This window comes from Adelges cooleyi, unplaced genomic scaffold (assembly GCF_023614345.1).
Source record: "Adelges cooleyi isolate 19-005CV unplaced genomic scaffold, UGA_ACOO_1.1 ACOO_flye_CR_arks_rails_tigmint_CR_PRNA_376, whole genome shotgun sequence".
NCBI lineage: Eukaryota > Metazoa > Arthropoda > Insecta > Hemiptera > Adelgidae > Adelges > Adelges cooleyi.
The window spans coordinates 13232265-13252237 of NW_026096053.1; the positions used below are offsets into that span (position 1 = coordinate 13232265).

At 31.4% G+C, this 19973-nt stretch overlaps 1 protein-coding gene across 7 annotated transcripts in view; it reads left to right on the forward strand.

Moving 5' to 3' along the window:
- The window catches only part of LOC126840748 (sodium-independent sulfate anion transporter-like), a 34004-nt gene that overhangs the window by 1005 nt on the left and 13026 nt on the right, over positions 1-19973 (forward strand). The window contains exons 1-2 of one of the 7 annotated variants that reach the window (XM_050576674.1): positions 4994-5476; positions 14745-15034. In XM_050576674.1, the coding sequence (XP_050432631.1) occupies positions 14827-15034 (208 nt within the window). In that variant the 5' untranslated portion in view covers positions 4994-5476; positions 14745-14826. Of the gene's footprint in view, positions 1-4993; positions 5477-8755; positions 8952-10250; positions 10377-10472; positions 10497-10621; positions 10647-14744; positions 15035-19973 lie in introns of those variants that run through there. The other 6 variants (XM_050576673.1, XM_050576675.1, XM_050576680.1 and 3 more) reach the window with 6 other exon arrangements.

A 19973-nucleotide genomic window follows, 5' to 3' on the forward strand; every position in this document is an offset into this window, starting at 1 on the left:
ATATTTGTATATAATACAAACATGGCCAATCCAAAGTCCGTGCATCGAGTCAAGGCTGTTATTATGATATTTCTTTTTTGGGAGAAAAAGGTTACTTTGACAATACTCAGTTGTGTATTATTAGTATAATTTATAACTACCATTAACAAGGTTAAGTTAGGTTAGGTTAAAAAAAAAGACCTAGCCGGTACATATCTGTTTATATATCTGTTACTAACAATCGAATAATCCGCATGTATATTTCAAAAGTACTAGAAAAACTCATTTTGGCGTATAATTAGAACATATTTTAGTTTTTACTATTTTATTTGCATTTTTTTTTCTACCAAACGTTAATGACCCATTACGTCATGGGCTTGAGAAAAATTAACAAGTTTTTTTACACTATAATATGTATCTCTTATTGTGTATTTTTTATGTTCTTTTATTTGTTTGTCAGTCGGTTTTTCAATACTTCCTCTTCCTGAACCAACAAGTAGAGTCCGTTTTTATCACTGTAATGTACTTTTTTCGGTTAGGTTAGGTTAGGTTAGCACCAAGTTCTAAACTACTATAAGTTCCAAGTTTTAAAAATATATATAAAATGTTTTAATGCCAACAACCTTGTTGTGTTGAAGTCTGGTCGTCGCATTCATTCATCCATAGCATTCATATCTAAGTATATGTTGTAATATTGTTTTTGAGATTTTTTTTTTTTTTTTTTAATAGGGTTTGTAAACTCTACAATTTGTGTTATCTTACAACAAACGAGTGTCCATAGTAGAAACGGGTGTTTACTTTTTTTGTAAAATTATCGACAGGTCATGTACATAAAAATTTACATTTAAGTACGAGTCAAAACAAAAAAAACGTGACCAATCGACTCGTTAGAGATTAGGTATGTCCGTTCTGGCCGTCTGTTTTTTTTTTCAAAAGATGCAATGAACTTGAATTATTGTTCCAACTTAGTGTATACTTAACAACTTGGTAACGACAGCTGTTGCTGTTAAATTGCCATTGATCTACTTTAACGTGAAATGAGGGGGCTTCTAGTTTTAAAAACTAGCTAAAAGACATTTTGAAAAAGAGTGTGTTTTTTTTTTCTTTAAGTGGCCACACTGTTAATTAAATTCCGTATGCAAAACTGTTATCACAGATTAGATAAAACGTATCTTTGCTATTATTGAATTTGAAATAAAGATTATACCTAAGTCTTACTGTGTTGGGGAAATCTTGGTCGGTTTTAAAATAGCACATCTATCAAGTTGTTTGTGAACATTTTCGAAAATTGCTTTTGGCTGGTAAAAAAGAGCTTAATTTTCGGTTAAACTAGCTATGTGGACACTGGAGCTATCTGAATATATTATACTTGTACTTAATACGAAAAGTTTAGGTATTAAACGGGTACAGTATGTATTTTATATACATAATATTGTGTCTACACAGCGCATACCTAAAGATAGAAAGAATATTAAATAGCAAATGGATACAAATTCACTACGAAGGCGATATTGTGTTTGTAAATATGTCATTAGCGGTTTTTTTTCTCAATAAAAAATAAATTATTGACGGCGGATTTTTGCAAACAATTCGACATGTTGTAACTATATAAGAACTATTAATAGTTGGTGTAGTACATATTAGTTAATAGGTAAATGCCAAGGTCGACACTATTTACTCTAATTGTTTATCATTTACAATCAAATTCTGCGCACATAAAGACAATTTTCTCGATATTTATAATTATTAACGTACTTAACAACAATATATTGTCAATAATGTCGTTGTTGACTGTTGTGTAACAATATTACTCTGTACACTCTATATGGAATTGTCCATATTATTAAGAACACATGCAAATGCATAATATTGTCATTTTGGGCTTTTTATGAATATGGCCTGATAAAGATATTTTACAAATTTAGCCAGTGCTGGTTATTCGATTCAAATGAAAGTAAATTATTTTTATTTTTTCTGGTATTATGTCAACTAACTCATAATTTGATTCTGTATGAATAATGCATGAATGGATACCTGCATTAGGTACAGATGTTTTTGAAGAAATTAGGAAAGCGATATTGGTATTCAAAAAAAAAACCTGGTTCTCACTGCGATATTTACAACTGGAGAAAAACATGTACAGTTATAAATTATTATTTATTGTGTATTATTATTATAATGTACACCAAAAATGTTATTCTTGGCCGCGGATAAAATATTAAAATATGGCTGTAGTAGGTGTACATAAATAAACATATATACCTATGTATGTATATGTAAGCTTATTTATACCTTTGGTCTATAAAAAAAAAAAGATATTGAAAAGTAATCCGCCAGATCTTCCTTGTAGATAAATATTTGTATTTTACATATGATTATTATACAAAAATTACCAGACTAGGCATGTTTATACGTTATTTATTTATAAATATATATAAGATTATTAACAAGCCCCGTGGGTGTTCGATATTGGATATTATGATTTTTTTAAAATTTAATATCGATTTTCTTATTTAGTCACAAGGAATACCAAAAAAAAAAAAACACAATTGAAATAGACACCAGAAGAAGGCACACTTGAGACGGGACTACATAAGTAAGTAAAAGGAAACATTATAATATTATAATTACACATACACTTGTGTTTTTTAACTTTTCTCAAGTTGTGATCGTTGATTTATTTACATAACTTTTCAACTCACTTACATATTATTTAGGAAATATCATTTGATATTGTATTATAACGATAATTTTACTTCCACAAGACTGTATTGCTTTTTTGGGGGGGCACTCGATGTGTACCACCAGAGATGCTTGGCCAATAATAATTGCCACAGGTCAAATAGGTAGTGAAATAATTAGTCTAAATTTAGATAATACTTTTTTCCTGCCAAGTGATAAAATATGTTTTCGTATTCGTTGTAATAACAAATAATATATATGTACACAATTTTGCAATCATTACTTTTAAATCTTTAAAAGTGTAAATCGAACAAGCCAACAGCTCAGATCATACACTTTTAAATATTTTAAATAATTTTTAAATGTACATGTATATTTATTTTTTAGCGCGTTTAACTCTAAAATCCAGTTTAATATTAGTATTTAATTGTTTTTAAAACGTTTTAATTATAGGACCTAACCTAACCTAGAAGGATTTCACTTCCCTATCCACCCCTCCATTGGCGCTCATTAAGCTTACCATGTATAAAACTGCATGTGCACCCACCGAAGGCAAGGTAAGGGTAGGTATGTACAATTTCAAAGGTTTACTTTTACAATACTATATTTGAGTGATATAATGCATTACATAGTACATGGTTCAAGTTAATAATATGTTTTTTTTTTGTTTTAAATGTATATTCATTTTGGTTGATAAAAGTTTGCTCGGTAGGTATAATTTTATCTAACCCAATGCATGTGCTTTTATAAAACCCCTGTGCCCCGCCTGTCCCTTCCACCAGTTGCCCCGATGAACATGAACACTGTTGAATAAACCCATTGGCGATTAACCTAACCTAACCTAACCAAACCTAACCTAACCTAGCTACTTATAGCGATCGCTATCGTACAAGTTTATTGAGCAATTTTTAAATTTATCCTAGATAAGTATTTTTAGTTAAACTATAATGTATATATATATATATATATATTTATAGAATAAACAGTGCGGCATAATATATTAAGTTAAACGAACCGTTTCGGTAGTATTACAATAAGAAATATTTACATTATCGTTTATGTGTAAAACTAAAACATCTTAATATCCGCCTACGCATTAGCAGAAGAATCGCGTATTACGGTTACACTTACTTTACATTGTTTAATGTATAATATTATAAATTGTAATTATCGTCAAACGTGTGTTTCATACAAATTGAAATACACTACACTTCTTGTGTGTTGTGCAGTCAGTAGATGAATACAACGTAATACTTAACATTCTGACGGTTAAATTTACCCATAACACTACCTACTATTAAATAAAAATATAGGATAATAAAATAAAATAATAATAACAGTGTTTTCATAAAATATCATTGTACTACAATATGTATGATGAACGTTATAGTTTATTGAGCGCCTTTAAAAAAATACACATAATATTTTTATCATCCTATTTTTCATATTAGCCCAAATTAAGTATTAAAATGTTTAATATATAAGCTGAAGACATTTGTACCTTCCTCCATGGTCATGTGTACCTTGTATAGTTGTATGCTCTGTCCTATTATATTGTCTAACAGGTATCAATGGAAAAGCTGAAAAGGTAGGTATTATTTCAATGATTTCACAATAATATTATTATGCGAAAAATCCACGCTAATTAAAATCGAATAATAAAAACTTTCTAATCGAGTTAATAATTTTTATAAAAAAACAACACACGAGTGTGTGGTGTTACGACTAAAATAAATAACTTGGACAAATCTTGGGCTACTTTATTTTTGCTTAATTATCTAATACATTAATTGTCCAACCCTGTCGATATTCTTTTGATCCCGTTCTATGTCTGTTATTTTTTATTTTTTATGAAGAACGTTTTGTTCTATGGTTTTACGTTTACTTTGATAGATCTAGGTATTATAAAACTGTGAATTGCAATTTATCATCAGCAGTTAAATCTCGTGAAATTCGTTTCAAAATTGGCGTGTCATCGATTAATCGACACATAATAGTAAGTATGTATGTTCAATATATACCTCGTCTATTTTCCAAGTCACCGATGACTGATAAAAATTAATATTAAACCCACTCGTTTCACATTTGCTAATCTAACAAAAAAAAGGTAAATAGGTATATTATTATTTTCATTTAAACATAAAAACCCGTTTCGACGGTCGTTAATCGTTATCATCAAAGTGATAAAAGCGTAGCCGTAGTGCTACGGAATAACCAGAAGGGAAACTTTTACCGAGACCGACGAGTGTCGGACATTTTGTTTTTGCGGATTACCGTACAACAATTACAGTAGGTACAATTATTATCACGCTTAACCGCAAAAACAATATGACGGTCGGCCTTTATCAAAACCGGTGTAGTTTTTTTACACAGTTTCCCTTCTGGTTATTCTGCGGTAGGTACACACGGGCCAGCGGTGTTTCACGTTTTGGGGAAATCGTGCCAGTGTCGGCTGAAAGATGGTTAAAAATGCAAGTCTCTAATCTTGTCTTAACACAATTATCGTTGTTAAAGTGTTATTACATAAAAAATACCGGATGTTCGAAAACAATGCGATTAAAAGTCATTAAAAGTTCACTCTAAGAATAGTGTAAAGTTTTGTGGTTTTTTTCTTCTGTGTACGTTATTTTTAATACATTTTTTTATACATATAATGAGACCAACAAGTAGAAATTATTTTACTAGTTGTCAGTAATAATATTGTTACCTGTTTATTTTTTTCCCCACAATAAATCATGATATTAAACGTTCAACGTCGTTTTGAAATCAAACCAAAGACCAGCAGTCGGATCGTGCAAACAAAGTCAATTAAAAGGTAATTTTTCACCTACTTATATATATATATATTTTTTTTTTAATATAAAATAACAACAATAATTTGTAAACCGTGTTAGAAATAGAATAATTTTTCAACCCGTCGTTTAATTTTGAGTAAAAACATGAGTTGAGTTTTTATGAAATTTTTGCAATCGAACCGGTTATCATAAAATTAAAAACTTATTTAATAATCGCTTGTTTTTAAGTGTACTTTAACGCTTCATTTTTAACTTAATCAACACTGTAATACTCTAATCGAATTTTTAATGTGCGGGTGATTTTACAACTACAAATGTTTTAAAAAAAAAAAACTGTGTAATTGTTTATGCGGGTCTTAGCTTTCAAGGTTTTAAAAGTTGTCCTGTTTTTTTTATTGCGAAAAAACAGTATAAAATTATTTTATAGGTCTTTCTTAAATTAAAACATTAAAAAAAAAAATGTATACAAAATAAAATATCGTATAGGTATTCCACAAATTACCGTTGAAATTTGTTTTTAGTAATTGTAATTGTGGTATTTCTGAACTCGCATTTAGATGTCGTCGGCTGGTGGTAATGTTATGGAATTATTTTTCTTTTTTTTTAAATATTTCAGACGGTGTAAGGTTATACTTTATCTTGAAGCTATGTCTTAAAATTTCTACTCCAGAAAACGGCACCATAAAAACGGTATTTAGCAGCTGGTATGAGTGTTGTGGCCGTTGTTTTTTTTTATTAGCTCAACCTTATCAACAGCAACGACCGAGTATGGATATAGATACAAACGTGCATTAGTCTTTTATAATATGAATTATTATAAGACTTTGATACTATATTATGCGTCTTGAATGTCGTTGATAAAATAATTATAATTGTAATGTATGGAGCAAAAAAAAAATGTAGGTATAACGAGTGTGACACATTGACGAGGGGATTAGACGAGTAAAACATAAGCGTGAACTTAAAACAAAGTACTAAAAATACAAACGGTAAAAGATGACGCACGCATTTCAGTCCCAATTGTTAAATGTATTTTGCAAATTGCATAGTGTCAACATTATAGCAATCGATTAGTTGACACAAATCCAAAATAAAAAACGCGCTATTATCGTTATTTTATTGTTGAGACTAAAGGTGTACCTATTACCGGGTCTGAATTATTTGAAAAGTACAAACCTATTCTTTACATATTGTGTAATGCACAGTGTAGTATTGGGTAGCGAATGTCCAACTCGTGTGTTGGACATTCGCTACCCAATACCCTAGGTCAGGTTTGGTTAAGTTTGGTTAGGTTAGTTTTAGTTAGGTTAGGTCAGGTTTGGTTAGGTTAGGTTAATCCCCAATTGGTTTCATTCAACAGTGTTCATGCTCATTGGGGCAACTGGTGGATGGGACAGGCCCACAGGGGTTTTATAACAGCACATGCATTGGGTTAGATAAAATTATACATACCCAGCAAACTTTTATTAACCAAAATGAATACATTTAAAACAAAAAAATCATATTATCTTAAACTATGTATTGTATTATATCACTCAAATATTGTATTGTAATAGTAAACCTTTGAAATTGTACATACCCGTCCTTACCTTCCCTTCGGTGGGTCCACCTGTAGTTGTATTATATGGTAAACTTAATGGGCGCCACTAGTGGGGAGGATAGGAAAATGAAATCTTTTTAGACTCCTTCAAGCGTTCAACAAAACTTAGCAACCAATCAGGCGTAGCCCTTAGATAACGTTTTTTAATTTTTACCAAAATTCTACACAAAAGCTCAACGAATTTTTAAACGGTCTAAACTTCCCAGCCCCTTCTAGTTGTGCGATCTGTTTAAATGTAAGTAATTTATTAATTTTTATTGTTGTCAGAAAATCTCTGTATTACACTAAATTCACAGCCGCAAAGTATGCTTTGTTATCCTAAGATTGGGTTAGGTTAGATGTTTGTGTAAAGGTAGGACCTGTATTTGTTTTATATATACATCCGGTCGTTGACACGGTTATGATATTATGCGAATCGACGTGCAATTTATCGATTAATAAAATATATGTATCGAAATAACCTTGTATAAGGTTATAATATAGTTTGTGTGTTTAAAAATAGTGTTGTTCGCGACAATTTTAATTATTATCTATTTGTTAAAAAAAATTCAATTTTTTTAAATACCTACATTAACAATAACAATATGCAGTCACTTAAGAACTAGGAAGTGAACAGGTGTAAAGTGTCTTTTTTTATTCAGGACAATTAATCTAATAAACGAAAACTCCTTAAGCTATAACGGTGATCGAGAAGAACCGTATTGATATTAATCTATTATTAAACATTATTAGAACGCGCGCATTATTGTTACTATTTTACAATAGATTATATTTTTAAGTATACTATTGAAAAAATGAATGATAAACCAATAGACGTTTCTTATTCTTACCTTCACATTTATAGAATAGTGTCACGTCATCATTTTTTTTTTTTTTTTTATAAAACAGAAAACACATTAGTGGCAGGGGAGTGGAACCGACACTAAATTTTAATAGGTACCTACCATAACGGCGATGTTGGCGATCTAAAATTTATACGAAAATTATTTTGAATTTGCATTGTTTTCAAGGCTTCTCAATGAAGTTTTCTGATATTCTGATAACCTATAAACTGTGAAAATGCCATGTTTTTGTTGAAAAAAAATTATTGTACATCCTGTAATTATTGTCTGTGCTAGTCGACCTTCATCCTACGTTTTCAGTGGCGTACATAAGGTGGTGATGGGAGGGAGGGAAAGATCTGATCTTTAACCCTCGGATTTAAAAAAAAAAATTGTTACAAAAACGAATACAAGTATTGTTTTGATTTTGTTGGTTACGATACGGTTAGGTTTTCTGACGTTTAGGATTCTCCACTGTACATTTTCTACTTATTTCAGTGAACCTTTTTTTTTTGGAGGAAGAGAAGGGGGTTTCTTTCTTCGGGCTAGGCCGACATTTGTTACACACTCGCGGGCTGATTTCTCTTCGCCTTTGTCAACCCAGTCTCTTATTTTTTTTTTACGGTTTTAAGAGTTTTAATTGTATTAAAAAAATGCTAGATCATTCGAGTCTCGTACGGATCTACCTTTGATGGCCTTTGCTGTGTCAGTGCCACTGCCATCGAGGAGTCGGTCATCTTTGTGTGTTACCTGAGGCACGTAGTCCCTTGACCTTGGCGCGCATTCTCCCTCTTCGGCGACCGGTTCGCCCCCCCTCTGCCTGGACCGCCGACCACACTTGCCGAATAGTCGGTTTGCGCACATGCTGTACGTATGCGTGCCTAAGTGTCAACCGAACCCGGACTCGAGAGTGTACTGCATATCTTGTGCCCGTTGTGTACCTATCTCTTTGGTCTCTTCGCCGCCGACCGTGTGTGCTATTTCTCGATAAGATCGTGTGAAATTCAAATATATATTTATACATATTATATATATTTTTAAACAATTTTCGATAGCTGCTTCAACTGAAAAACGGTAAGTTCCTCGTCCAATAATTTTTATAATATTCGGTATTGTCGAGTAATTTTTTTGAGCCTTAGATTTCCCAGAAGAACTTTTATTTCTCTCGTATGATGTAGTTTGTTTCAAACCTAACCTAACCTAACTAAACCTAACCAAACCTAACCTAACTAAACCTAACCAAACCTAACCAATCCTAACCTGACTAAACCTAACCTAACCAAACCTAACCTAACTCAACCTACCCCTAATGATATTGAACATCTTATTGTTCACCTTTGTACAAAAAAAAATCAGACATTACATTTTTTTTATCTATTTAAATTACCGTTAATGAGTAAATCTTTTTTTTTTGAACAGAAACGGGTTTAATAGTTTTGACGTGAAGCTAAAAAGGTATTCTTTTAAAAAAAATGTTAAAAACCAAATAACAATGGTTTTAAACAATAAAAAAAAACAGGTTGTTGCGTTTAAAAACGTTAATATTTTAATAAATATATATCAACTAAACAAAATCTGTATAAAAACAATTTTGCTTCGAAGCTGAGAGTGGTACTCGTATTTTTTTTTCTGTCAATTTAACTATTAGGTTTTTTTGTTTCGTTATTCTTGTTAATTAATTTCCAACTCCGAATAAAGTCGTTTCATCAACTCGGCCACCGCGTTAGAGCGTTCTTATTTTCGTCTGGCTCTTCTTCGATTGCGTTGAATATTATGATTTGAGTATTACATAATTGATTTTGTCCTAAAAACAATGTGTAGTTTGTCTGTAATATTGTAAAAATATCCAGAAAAGCCGAGTACAGCAGGCACAAAACGACCGTTTGGCAATAAAAACAAAAACATGCAAATTTTAGCTTAAACAAGTAACATCTGGCGTACGACCGAAAAGCTAAGACTTAATACAACAGCTTCATTGTAGTAATTAATTGTAATATTTTACAAAAAAAAAACACATTTCACTCGCGTACAAGTGTACTATAATTTTAAAAAAAAATAGATCAACAAGTACATATTTTGAATTCCCCTAAAAAGCTGTGTGAGCGCGCCTGATGTTTTTTAAAAACATTTTTTTTTATTGTTATTGCGGTGTGAAACAATCGACGGGCACCTGTGTGGATGCGAATTTGTACAATAATAATATAATTATAATATCATGGGCGATTATCGTTAGAAAACGTTATTTTTTTTTTCATTCGAAAGTTAATTGTGATGTTTTGTTTGAACATATTCATATGCAATTGTATTCCACAGGTTTCTAGCCGGGTGTTATTTATATATGCAAGCAGTCGCGACCAGATCGGTATTGATAATAATATTATTACTGTTTATCTCTCTCTCTCTCTCTCTCTCCTCGTCGACGGTTAAGTGTGATTTGTTTTTTTGCCAAACGAATCGCGAAGAAAGTAGTTTTCTCACGGTGTTTTGCAGTTAACGTTGGTGATAACATTGTTATTATTATTTATTATTATTAATTAAAATATAGCGTTATTTGGAGCGGCACACAATCCGGTGTACCTACTTTGCCTATACGGAACGCCTTTTAAGTAAACCGCGACGGTATTGAATTTATATTTAATTTTTCCAATACAATCCGCCGCCGTGTGCGAAACGTGCGAAGGTCAGCAGCTATGGGACGTTTGTTGTATACAAAATATAACATGTACAATACAATATAATATTAGATTAGAAGAGTGGTCGGTTTTGGCGGTACGTGTAAGCCGGGCGATTAAGAAAGAAAAAAAAATGTTTTTTTTTTTTTTAAATTTAATTTTATATCATCGCGCACTTATCGTATCTGTTCGGTTTACCCTGCAGGCTTTACAACATAATAATATAAAACAAGGAATAGTGGGAATAATATCCCCCCCTTGGAATAATTGTTTTACAAAAAGCGACCAGGTAGAGTGAGTGGTGTGTGTAGTGCACGAATCGACGGTAAAACACTGTCTTAAAAAACAAACAGAGTATTCAATAACACATTATGCTAATCGTACATTTTATACTTAGTAATTTATTACTATTATTATTATTATTATTATTATTATTACTATACTTAGCGTGCCGGTCCGTTGTTGTTTAGTGCGTCTTATTTTAATCGCTAAAACAAGATTTTCGCGTTAAGATTAAGTTGAACACGGTAAACAAAAAAACAAAAAAATGTATTACTTTTTTTTAGACAAAAATTAAATTATTTAATTCGTTTGGGGTCCGCCCGAAGAAAGAGGTGAGAATTAAGACGAAAAAGCCCCCAAAGTGTGTACAAATAAAGACTAAAACGCCAAGTGCCTTTCTGAAGTGTCTACCATTTCAAGTTTTTTTTTTTTTGATATAAAAATCAACATATTTTTCTATGGAGGTTAAAAAGCTGATTTTTTTGTTTTATTTTTAATATTTTGTTATAAGCGTTTATGTGTTAAATTTTTTTATAGTTTTTTTTTCTAATAAATATAACTAATTTTCTAATAGCTAAATAAAAAATCAGCCTTTTAGCTCATCATAGAGGAAATATTAAACTTCGCATAAAAAAAAGAAAACTTGAAATCCGTCCCTATATTTTTTTACCTTAAAATTAGTCGGGGTACTTAAAATGATTACTAAATTAAGTTTTGTCATATATTGCCTATCCTTTGCCCCTTAGCATAAATAGCGATTTCCGGTCCCTGAACTGCCTCAAAATCGAACGTGTCACATTTAACTATTTTTGATGAATTAATATTCCAAGATAACTTGGGAAAAATTCCCACCAAAACTTAAAAAAAACATTCTGGTCTTCCATTCTGTGATTCGAAAAAAAAATTCCCCTAGAATCGTGACAAGTAATTTGCCTTTTTAAGGAAGTAAAATAGTTGGAAAATAACTAATTTTTTTTTTGTTAATATTTCACTGGAATGCAGTTTATCAATCTTGGTTACATATACATCTATAACGACTGGATAGACTACTCTCAATACTTGTAATGTAGTATGAGGTCTCTTGTAAAATGTGCGAATTTCTTCTCTTTATCTAACAGTGAATGTTTACAAATAAAGCTGCTCTGATAAAATGTTTTCATACCATACAACGTAAACACAATCGAATTTTTTCATAGGATAATTTTTTTTTAGCTTTTTTATGCACTCAAAGATAAGTGATGATTTATGATCCATGAACATGGCTTCTGCCTCTTTGTTGACAATTTACAGTAATACATTATTAGCAAATATTGAGTTGAGTTTACAATACAAAAACACAGGATATTGAGGGACTTAGCCATTCGCAGGTTCAGTAGCTCACAACAATATTTAAAAAAATGTATTTTTACTTTTTTTAAATTGATTTTACAATAATAATAAAGACAAAATGGTTTATACAATTATTTAAAATTTTCACCAAGTAAGAAATAGTTTTTATCAGGTTAAATGTCAAACTAATAAAAGTCTTGTAATATTATTAAAAAATTGTATCATTTTCTACAATGTCGCGCAGGGTAGGTATAGAAAAAAGTAGCTTATATTTTATTCATTATTTTTTAGTGTTATTTCCTCTTTCCACCGTTTGTTTTTTGTACTTGTGCGATTTGAATTTCAATCCGATTAAGGTTGGTGTTTGGCGATTTTTATTATTTTCATTTGTTACAATAGTATTTTAATTAAACAAATGCAGTTTTATTTCAAACGTCTATAACGGTACACAATATGGTATTGTATAGAAAAATAAACAGAATTCAGTAAATGTTTATTATTACCATTATATCGATTATTTCCTTAGGATTTAAACTGGTCGATATTTTCGACATTCCAATGTAATAATTATGTGTGTTGTATCGCCTCTCTGGTTTTTTTGTTCTCAATGGAAACTTACCTGTACAGGTAATGTTGGAAGTATTCTTGCACCTACTGCGCGTGTGACCCAAAGAAATCCAATACACCAACACCAGTACCTTCTTAATGTTATCGGATTCCTCGGTATACGGTTTCCATTCCAATGTGTTTAATCAGACACGGGAATGGTATTTTTTTTTATTACAAAACGGCATTTTGTTTTTACTGAAAACCAGAGAGATAAGCCATCGCACACGGCCTGCACACAGCCCGTTTAAGTAGAATCCCACAGATTGTCCACAAGTGATTTGGGATTTAGTAAACAACAACATAACAATACGGTTTTTGAGTAAACCACTCTTGTTTTTCTGGAACTATTAAAATATATAATATCTTAATCTGCTTTGTTCCGCGAAGTCATTAAACCGGTATTATTGCCGGAAACTAATTATCAGGTTTTAGACATCAGTGACAAACCTTTAAATCACTAGCAATTTAAACTCATTGGTTTCATAATACTATTGCCAAGTGTCGGAATTTGATCAGAAACAATACAGAAGTCTGTTTTAACTTAAGTATTGGCCTCTTTAATACTGTATACCATATTCTGGTATACATTCAGAACATTTTCTTTCTTACTTGGGTGCAAAATAACGTTTATCAAACAATTATGTTTGTATGCTGGTTGTGTCTGTTTGAGAAATAGCTGTTATAATATTTTGTAAAAATAAATTATCTATAATTAATAGTCCTGAAATGTTGGAACATTTTTCAAGGGTTATAAACTACGTTAATAGCTACGGTTAACATTGAATTGTTAATTTTGAAAAATCATCGGAGCATGATTATTATTATTTTCGCTAATTTTTATTTAATTGTTTTCAAGTCAAATTTCCGTCTTGGCGGAAAAGATTTTTAAGTACGTTTAATCGTTTCGACGTCAAAACTGTTTTTTTTTTAATATAATTATTTGGAATTAAACAGCCGGATGTGTTATGCCTTAAAAAAAAAACCCAATTATATATTTTAAAATTATTAGTCGACATAAATGAATATTAAATAAACACAATTTGTTTTAAATATTTATTGTTTCTATTTGTTTTTTATTATCATAGTGATGTAGTAGCTAAGTGAAATGATAATAAGCTTGGCGTGCGTTCATTTTATCGGTACTTTCTATTGCGTTATAAAATAAAAAAATCAACATTAATTTAAATATGGAAATTTGAGATTCTATACATTATTTTGTGCGCAAAATAAAAAAAACCATTCGGCATGACACAATTGTTGATGTGTTAATACCTGTAGACTCTCCTAATGTTTAGTATCATCGTATACAGGGTGATTCATTGAGAATAGACACTAGTTTTCTCTTAAAAATATTGCTATTTTTTAGTTTTCCCTTATGAAGACGACACTCGCCGGCTTGTGTTATCTTAAATTTTTTAAATTTAATAACTGCAAAAGTAATCCTCCAAAACCGGTTATCGAGCAGTGAAAATGTTCAGAAAATTATTCATAATTAAATATGTACATTATATTATGTTACCGTTTGGACACTTAATAAAAGGCTCTGCAAATAACGAAAAAGGTATAAATATTTAGTAGCTCTATAATAATGTTGCAAAATGACATAAGCGAACATGTTTAATTATTTTAGAGAAAACAATCGAGTGTGTCATTCTTATAATGAACCGTACCGGTTTATGATCGCTTCGACCACCGTTGGGGATTGTATTAAAATAAATGCCACTCGCCTCTTACCTAAGCGTTCGAATTCTTAAACACTGGTCCTGCCACCGTTTACATTAAATACAGCTTAGGATAACATTAGTCGGTTTTTACCTTGTCGTCTAACTTAACGGTCGGCCTTAACGGTCCTACTAATAGATTTAACGTCGGACGAAAATGCCTTCGGTCACCTAACCATAATAATAATTAATAGTAATATTGTTGACTATATCTTGTAAAAATGATAACATGTTATGTCTTTTACACGTTTTAGATCCGTATCGATGTCTCTGAACACCGGGTGAGACGTGCTGCGACTCCGGGGCAAACGTCAATTCGGCGGATACAAAAAAAACATGAACAATCATTTAAGTTACAAGATGGAGGGGGACAAGTCGACAAACTACAGCGATGAGTTTTACAAGAACGTCAAGCTGATCGGGTTCGTGAAAACCGATTCGGAGACAATACCCGGATACAAAAACGAAGGATTCCAATGGGGCTCGTCCGACGACCTGTCCGGATATCCTCCGGCTTACACCACCCAAAGCGACATGGTTCCCAGTAAGTCGAGTTACACTACATGTTATTGTATATTATTTCTGGTGTTAACATCCCTTTTTATCCCCTGTGATAAAGTGACCACCAAAGTTAATCATATCAAAATAGTTATATACTCTCGAGGTGTAAACAACTAGCGTTCCAAGCGGACAACATTTTCAACACATAAATTATTGATTATAACCACGATTTAAAATAACAACACAGAATAAACAGAAGGAAAGAGTTAGAGTTTAACAAAAAACGGCCAGACATATTGAGATTTATTAGCCAGTAAAGGCTCGGATATTTCCTTTTTTAAAAATTGTTTTGTGATTCGTGGCTACAGTATTTGTCGAGTGAACAATTTAGCCGGAATGAACGAAAAACAAGAATTTCCCTACTTATCTACCAGCACTGTCCGATTTATCGATCATTTTCAAGATGTCTGACATGATTTATCTCGTCCGTGTAAAAATTGTATAGTTTCTTATCTATGTATTCTGTGATGATAACGCATTACGATTGGTTGTTGTCTTAAATCACGGACAGGAGCGCTGGTAGTTAATCGTAACGGATGTTTATTGGATCACATATTGATCATATGACCGTTGGGCATCCATAGTATAATCTTAAATCGTTTGTTCATACTTAACCGAAATCGATAAATGAGGTACCGTTTAAAAGGTTAAGTTTGCCGCTTCCTAATTGTTGCACGTTGTATTATCTGTTCACAAATTGTAGTTGAAAAATGAAAATTGACATGAGCACAGCTCGCGCCATCTAGCTGTCGCAGTCTCAGTTTTATTTTGTTTTTTAATAACCTTACCGTGTTCGTGTAATTGACTTCCTAATAATTATTATTGTCGTCCGATACAACGATTATTAGTACATATTACAATTAGTTTCTCGTTTACAAATTAGCTGTTATATAACAAGCAACGTGCCATATCGTTATAGGTTACATATCGTTATTGGAAATTGCCGAAGCCCTAGCACTACCTTGATGTTTAACATGTTTAATGTAATTAATTAGACAGGTGTTTTGGATTACCTAAGAGGTGGTGTTTTTCACCAAACGAGCGTAGGTAACCGATAAAAATCGCAAATATTTGTTAAGAAAATAAGTTTCAAAAAATACAAAGTAGCAACAAAAAAACTGCAGAATTGTTTGTTTTAATGGACTTTGATATTTAAACACTACACATCAGGTTTGGATGAATTACCAAACAAGTATTAATAGCTAATCTCGAATTTCAACAGACTTGAATAATGGTGTTCAGTTAAAAATTACACAAAACACAATTTTTTCTTATTCATTGCCGAATGTTCTTCGACATTTATTTAAAATATTACACAATGAAGTATGCTAATAATATTAACACTTATGGGCCATGCCGTTTAGAGCAGCTGTAATGTAAAAGAAACTACTGATGACACACTTAATGTATAGGTAACATTTGTACATAATACTGTCAAATGAGTCTTCTTGACCAACAGTTCACCGCGCCTTGGTCGAGTCATTTAATTTACACCAGTATTGTATCATTTCATCGAATAATAGGTACAACTTCTAATAAGTAATAACGGTATCGAACTGGAAGTAGCAAGGGGTAAACGAAGAGAGGTGTTTGACGGAGAGAGATTTACAATTTTTTTTTAATGATTTGCGAATCAAGTTCCTTGAATCTAATAGCAGACGGGCAGACCCTATCTTTGCACATGATAAGAGTAATGAACTCTGTAATACCAAGACGTCATCTATTATGCATGACAAATAAGTAGAAAATATTTGCAACGTTTATGCATAGAGATTCGAGTACAATGTGTAATATCCAATCGAGATGGGTATCTCGAGATTAATTATAAAAAAATATATATATTATGTTGACAAGAGCGTTAGTGGATCCCGAAAGAAATAAATGATTTTATTCCGTACTCGACAGTTTCAGGATCGATATCTTCATATTCTGTTCTGTGGAAAAAAAATCTTATTGTAATGATTAGTAAAAATTCTATGAACTTTAGTCGAGTCACCCGTGTACGAACTAATAGCCTTGTTACAATAGTTATGTTGAAATAATAGCAAATTCAAATCTTATAATATTATATTATTCTTCAGTTAATGCCCTAATCCCTTATAAATGCGGTCAGCTAACTAATGCTCCTTCTTCGAAAATCCCTATCCTTCACTAATGTTTTTTGTATAACCTTCACCCTTCTCAGGACTTGATTCACAGCATCTTTACGCTTTTTCTTCGCTCTGTCTCTATCTTTCAATCCCTCGACAGTATAATATGCTTCCTTTATGGGGTTTACAAGTTAATTTTTAGTGCCACGAGTTTGTCATTACAGATTAGATGATACTTGTAAGTTGGTTCTAAGAAATCGATAACTTCACCGTTGTTATGGAGATTTCTTTAGAACTCATTGCGTCGTTCGGTAAAATGTTGGACTAGTTTTTGCATACAAAACTTGCTTACACGTGCAGATAAGTATAATATACTTTAATGGGTCTAAATCGAAAACAACTTAATGGAAAACTAATTAACGTATACTCTGACGTTTTCTTATTAACGAACGCGTATTATATGCAACCAATTAACACCCGTTGTCAAGGAGATCTTTTAAGGACTCCAAAAGTTTAATGGCACCGACAAGTTGTGAAGGTAATAGGAAAATAACGGTAACTTGCCGGTGCTACGGGGAACCTTATAAGGAGGTATAGGATACCTTACATAGTAGTCGAACGACAAATTCTAGAATTTGTCGTCGTTTTTAATTTAAATAATACTACACGAGATCAAATAAGTCGAGACAACATGTTTGCCTTAACGTACAACGAGATGCGGAAAGATTCACCTGTAATAAATTTTGTTTTTATTATTAAGCAAGCTTGACATTTATAGTTAGTACGCTTTGGTGTAACGTATTATTCGCAAACGATAATATAGTCTTACTCGATTTGACCATGATTTTTGAAGAAAAAAAAAATACAATAAAAAACTTAATCTCAATCCTAGGTCAGCGCAGACGTCTAATTAATATTAATTACGAATTCGGGAGACAACAAGCTATTATAATATTTTTAAGAGCTACCGACTAAGCGACTTGTCACGTCTCGAGTTCGGTGTATACAGTGTTTTAATCAACGAAGAATAATATCTATTGTGTCTGGCATATTCTGTACTTGGACGCATATTGTTCAACATTGGATGAATTTTATCGAAGGCTTGTCTGTGTATGCACGAGGGGTTAACGGCCTGAAGACGTTATCTTTGCTATATCCGAGTGGGTATTGCGTCAATCTATTGGTGAGAAAAAAAGTGTACATTATAAAATTGTAAAATTACATTGTACATACATTGTAAAATTATTACATGAATTTGCATTTGCCCAAATTGCAAACCTTTGAACGAAACGCTAAATGTGTTGCGATAATGATGAGACAGCATGTATGCCAGATATACAATATGATAAGCAGCTCATTCGATTTTCCAATGGGGGAGCACACCGGTGTCGTCGTTTCGAGATGATTATCAGACTTGGTTATTTTTTAAAATAATTATCGTTCCGCTTGTAATGTACCTATAACTGATTGTTTTCAGTATATTACAATGGTAATCTACCGGGTTAATTTAGTATAGGATAAATATCCTGGGTATTTACCCGGTATTTCGGTTATTTAAAAAAAATATACAGCAATCGACTAAATTTTTTATTAAGTTTATTGTAATCATTATTAATATTTTAAAAGCTATAGAATGTACATTTCAACTAAAAAAAGTAAAAGTGTTCTAAAAATATATAACTATTAAATAGTAGGAATTGGTCATGCTTTTGCTAAAAGTATGACCTTTTGAAATTACTACTAATTATGTGTGCCGATGTTGCAGATTTAAAACTGCAGTGTGCAGCTCTTTTATCATGCATACTTACTTAGAATAAGACATTACTGGGAAACTGAAGTTGTTGTTTTGAATTTTGAATTTAAGTTTTTATTAAAATGTTGTCACATTCTTTAAGTAATAAGGAAATAAAGATTGTGTGAGTGGACACGTTTAGTATACTACTTGGGTGACTTCGTGGAAAAGGTAAATACATTTTATTTGCTTTGAACCTAATAAAAAACAGATTTTCAATGTTAAATTTACAATGACCTGCTCTTTCCGGTGACAATTATTATTCGATATCGCGTTTCGAGTTAGTTAAATCATGGGATAATTTTTATTATTTTAAAGACATAATTTTCAAAAAACATAAAATCACATTTACATATTTTGTGTTTGCGGAATATTTAAAATAAAATAAAAAAGATAATTGTTTTATATTTTGTATAACGTCGTGTTCGACAAGCCGTTGAAACGCGATTCTGTTTTTATGAATTAATAGGGTTTACTATTCAAATAAAACCGAAAAAGTTTACTCAAGTGGATATAGTAGGTCTCTATAATGTAATAGTAACTAAATAATTTTAAGATTTTATTGATTTTTGTCGAAAATTTGGAAGATGTCTACGTAAACCGAAATGATCAATTCCAAAAGCAAGGTGTTAGTATGAATTTAACAGCTTCCGTTCTATGGCAAGTACATATGAGGTTCAAAATATATGTATGCCCCTCGACGCAAAATAATAAAAACTAGCTATAATTATCACTTTTAAGGAAACCGTTGAAAAAAACTATGATAATTTGTATAGACTAACTAAGACGGGAGGCCCAAAAAAAGCCATTTTTGTTTACCACTTAAAAAAAACTAATTATTATTATTACTTGACATTTTTTCGTTTTTAAAATGTTGTATAGATTTCTAAACATTTCAATAGTAACTAATTAAAAAAAAAAAAAAGTTGTTTAAATTTTTTTTTTAGTAAATAGTTTGCATATAAATTAGACAATCACGTTCTGCAAAGTCTAAAAATTTCTACGCGTTAAACTTTTACTTTTTTTTCAACTAAAATTGA